Here is a 4,277-nt window from a genome sequence, read left to right as displayed (position 1 = left end):
AAGTGGTTTTAGCATCGGCTAGTCCATATTTTCATGCTATGTTTACAAATTGTGACGAAAAAATCAATATCTGTTATATGAAACAGTTAGATTCAACAGCCTTACAGCTGTTAGTAAACTTTATTTATACCGGGGAAATCACGGTAACTGAAAACAATTTACAGGTAATAACTAATATAATATTATGGATTTCGATTTTGCTATAGCCGAAAACATAATTTAAACAGTGTATCTATTGTTATTATTCCTCAAGATTTTGTTGCCAGCATCGAATCTTTTGCAGATACAAGAAGTGAAAGAGGCGTGTTGTGATTTTTTACAGGCACAAATGTGTCCTAAAAACTGCATTGGTTTAAATGCATTAGCTGATTTACATAGCTGTGAGCAATTGTTAACAAGTTCAGAATTATATATTCAACAGCACTTTTCGTATGAAATATTATTTACTATTATAATTATTTAAGGAAATTGTATTTATTATTGATTTATTGTTTTGATACATAGAGACGTGGTAGACGGAAACGAATTCCTATATCTGTCATCCGGACAAATGGTTAAGTTGATCGCCAGTGATGAAGTGAAAGTTCCATCTGAAGAAAAAGTATGCAAAGTTAAATTTATTATTATTACTTTTAGTATCTATTACGGATGGGAAAATTAAGTAACCTACTTGCATTAAAATAGTATAATTAATTAGTAAAAGTGTACTGATTGTTGCAGGTATTTGAAAGTGTAATTCGATGGGTAAAACATGATTTAGGTTCCAGAAAATGTATTTTGCCACAATTAATGGAACATGTACGTTTACCATTAACATCCAAAGAGTACATATTGAAAAAAGTTGTTGAGGAACCTCTTCTTGACAATTGTAAGTTTTTTCAATAAATATAATTTTTTTGCAATCAATTTACATAATATATATTTATCATTTTTTAAAGTAAAATTTACGTGATTGAAGCATTACATTTTCATTTGCTTAAGTCAGATAAGCTTATCACAATTCCACATAACATCCGGGCTAAACCCAGAAAGCCCGGTGGTATGGATAAAGTATGATTCCGTAATAATTAATTTCTATTTCCAAATATTAAACGGTTTAATTGTGACAGGTTATTTTTGTTGTTGGTGGTGAAGGGAAAAATATAATTACCAGTACAGAATGGTACGACCCAAAAATGAACCGATGGCATTTTGGACCAAAATTGATTACGCCACGTAGTGGTGGTGGTCTAGCTGTAGTAAAAGATAATTTTGTGCTTTCTTTGGGTGGTATAATAAATAGTCAGTCTGTTGATGTGCTAGATTTATCATCAGAATCACCTCGCTGGGAACCAACCGTCGACATGCTAGTAAATAGATTCGAATTAGGAGTTGGTGTAATAAATAATTATGTGTATGCCGTAAGTTATGTCGAGATATACGTATTACTTTATTAATCGTTTTCTGTAACAACGTTGGTACTTATAAATTGTATAATAAATTCTAGATTGGCGGTGATGACGGTAGTGGTTATTCAAATAGTGTAGAAATGTTTGACTGCAAAACTCAAGAGTGGAGTATAGTAACTAATATGTCTACTGGAAGAATTGGTGCTGGGATTGGCGTACTGAATGATCTTTTATATGTGGTAATGTGATTTTAAATTCATAATACATTCGTTATAATTGTAATTGGAATAAAGGTTCACGGAAATTATCCTCAAAATAAAATATTTCGAAAATTTTAAATTAATTTATAATTATGAACTGATTCAAACGTTTGGTTAAATATCTGCTCAATGCAATGATTTAATTATTATATGAGAAACTGTATTGATTGTATTCATGTATTCATGTATTCATTGATTGACTAAACAAAAGTATTGAAATTCTTCTTATTTGTATAATTTTATTGTTTTTTTACAGTTTATACATAACAATAAAAAAGTAGGTAAGCTTATTAACAAAGCTGGGCAAGTTAAACAATTTTTCTCAACTTTTTAAAGTTAAGTTATCTTAAATGAAAAATAACTAAGGTAACTTAAAATTAATTTTAAATATAAATAAAGTTGGGTAACTAATAAGTTAAGTTTTATAAATTTTCACAACAATAATAACTTAAGTTGTGTTAAATGATAAGTTACTTTTTTATTTATATAGGCCCTTTTTTTCTGGTGATTTTATTATTATGAATAAAAAATAACAGACCTATAAACGTCGTACTTTAAGAAAAAATATTAATATATTGTGCAGCTAAACTTTGAAATTATATTTCAAACATCAATAGTCACTATAGTAATAATGTATTTAGTACACTCGTCAACAGATATTGCTCTTTCTGGACGTTCTTCAGTATTTTAGACTTATCGCATAGTATAATACTCATAAGGGTATTCATAGAACACATGTCAATCTTGTTATGTTATGGAGATATTTACGTAAAAATATACTATTTTCGTTGAAAAACCAATACAACAATTATATAGTTCAAAAGACGAACAATTCGTAAATAACTTTTATTTTAACAGACTAATTAAGTTAAGTTACAATTATTTCTGAAATTAAATAACTGAATTACTGACTTACAGTAAGATATTTTCTAATATTTAGAGTTAATAGGGCGTGACACCCACATGTGTTGTGTCCGTCTTACACACGTATGACATAGACGAAACACGTTTACGCAGATTGAACAGAACTCGCTAAATTTTGGTTCTAAAGTAAAATTACCTAATATAAAATTGAATTGTGACAATGTTTCTGAGGTTGCATTTCGGTTTTTCCATTATACTCAATATAACGTTGTATATATCGTTTAGAAATAGAAATAGTTTCAATGTTTTTAAAATACCTTTAACCTTTTACTCAATATAACGTTCATTATATCATTTAGAAATATAAATGATTTCAACATTTTTAAAATACCTTTAACTTTTCAAAATTTAAATTAAATAAAATACTCAACGATTTGCCCTCCGAAATACTGTCACAATTTAATGTTATAATAAGTATTTTTACTCTAGAACCCAAATTGAGCGAGTTCTACTTAGATTGCGTAAACGCGTTTTCTCTATGTCATACGTGTGTATAACGGAGACAACACATGCGTCTCACTCTTAAAGTTATCAAAAAAGTAACTTATAATTTAATTACAACCTTTATAAATAGTTACTGCTCAGCTTTGTTTATTAATTTCATTAGTTTATTCATGATTACCTATTAATATTATAATGTAGGAAATGTTTGAAATTGATGTACAACATATTTTAAAAAAGTTATATTTTATTTTATTTAGTGTTTTTTTTTAACATTTTAGCTTAATTTTATCATTTTATTGAATACTCATTATTCATACTTGATCAAGCCTGATTATTAAGTTCTAATAATATTGTTGATTATACAGTAAAACTTCCGTTAACGAACACCTCTATAGGACGGTCACTTCTATGTAACAGTCAATTTTATTGGTCCCGTCGAGTGTTATCCTAGTGTTGTCCTACCACTATTATAGGACGGGCACCTCTAAATAGTGGTCATTATTTACAGTCCCTTCGGTGACCGTTATATGGAAGTTCTACTGTATTATATTATATTAAATTATATAATATTATGTATTATTTGATATACAAGTTTGTAATTAAAAATCACAATGTACTTACCTATTCATAGTTTAATAAATATGTCTTCAATAATTTTCATTTAAAAATACTATTCAATTATGGCCCGGTTTTTCAATCATCCATTTATTCGTCAGATAACTATTCGTCGAATAAACTTATTCAGCAAATAAACTTTTGAATAAACTAGTAAGTGTTTTTCAATACAAATTTATTCATCGAATAGTTATTTGACGAATATAATTATTCGGTAGATAAATTAATTTGTGGTACTGATAGCAGTGATAGTAATAGTGGATTGTGGAACAAGTTGTATATACTTTTGTTTATGATTGGTCAACATATTCTTATCAATGATACTCGTATTATCAATGTATTATTATTATTAATATTATTCATTTTATTATTATTATATTTTCGATGAAATTATTAATTCATTTGTTGTTCATCGTAATTTGAAACTTGAGTTTTTGTTGTGTTGTGCTACGAAATGGTATCAAAAAATAATGAACTTAAAAGGGCAAGGGCTACTAATTTTTCATTCACCGAAAAAGAATTATTACTGAAATATGCTGTAGCGAATCAAAATATTTTAGAAAATAAGGAATCAAACGCTGTGTCTTGGAAAGATAAGAACAAATGCTGGCTTAAAATTGCTGAGCAGTATAATTCAGCTATATTA

General features: G+C 27.8%; 2 protein-coding genes across 2 annotated transcripts; both read left to right on the top strand.

Moving 5' to 3' along the window:
• The first annotated feature begins 38 nt into the window (after nt 1-38).
• Nucleotides 39-1,052, top strand: LOC107885114 (kelch-like protein 2). Its single transcript, XM_029489918.1, has 5 exons — nt 39-164; nt 284-429; nt 505-601; nt 721-868; nt 939-1,052. Exons 1-5 carry the CDS (start codon nt 39-41, stop codon nt 950-952), a joined length of 531 nt encoding a protein of 176 aa, XP_029345778.1. The 3' UTR covers nt 953-1,052.
• Nucleotides 1,042-1,636, top strand: LOC100574551 (ring canal kelch homolog). The gene is made up of 3 exons (XM_008190071.2): nt 1,042-1,050; nt 1,110-1,400; nt 1,487-1,636. Exons 1-3 carry the CDS (start codon nt 1,042-1,044, stop codon nt 1,634-1,636), a joined length of 450 nt encoding a protein of 149 aa, XP_008188293.1.
• Nucleotides 1,637-4,277: the final 2,641 nt, after the last annotated feature.

The sequence above is a fragment of the Acyrthosiphon pisum genome, chromosome A2 (genome assembly GCF_005508785.2).
Source record: "Acyrthosiphon pisum isolate AL4f chromosome A2, pea_aphid_22Mar2018_4r6ur, whole genome shotgun sequence".
Classification (NCBI taxonomy): domain Eukaryota; kingdom Metazoa; phylum Arthropoda; class Insecta; order Hemiptera; family Aphididae; genus Acyrthosiphon; species Acyrthosiphon pisum.
This window is presented reverse-complemented; position numbering and strand designations above follow the sequence as displayed.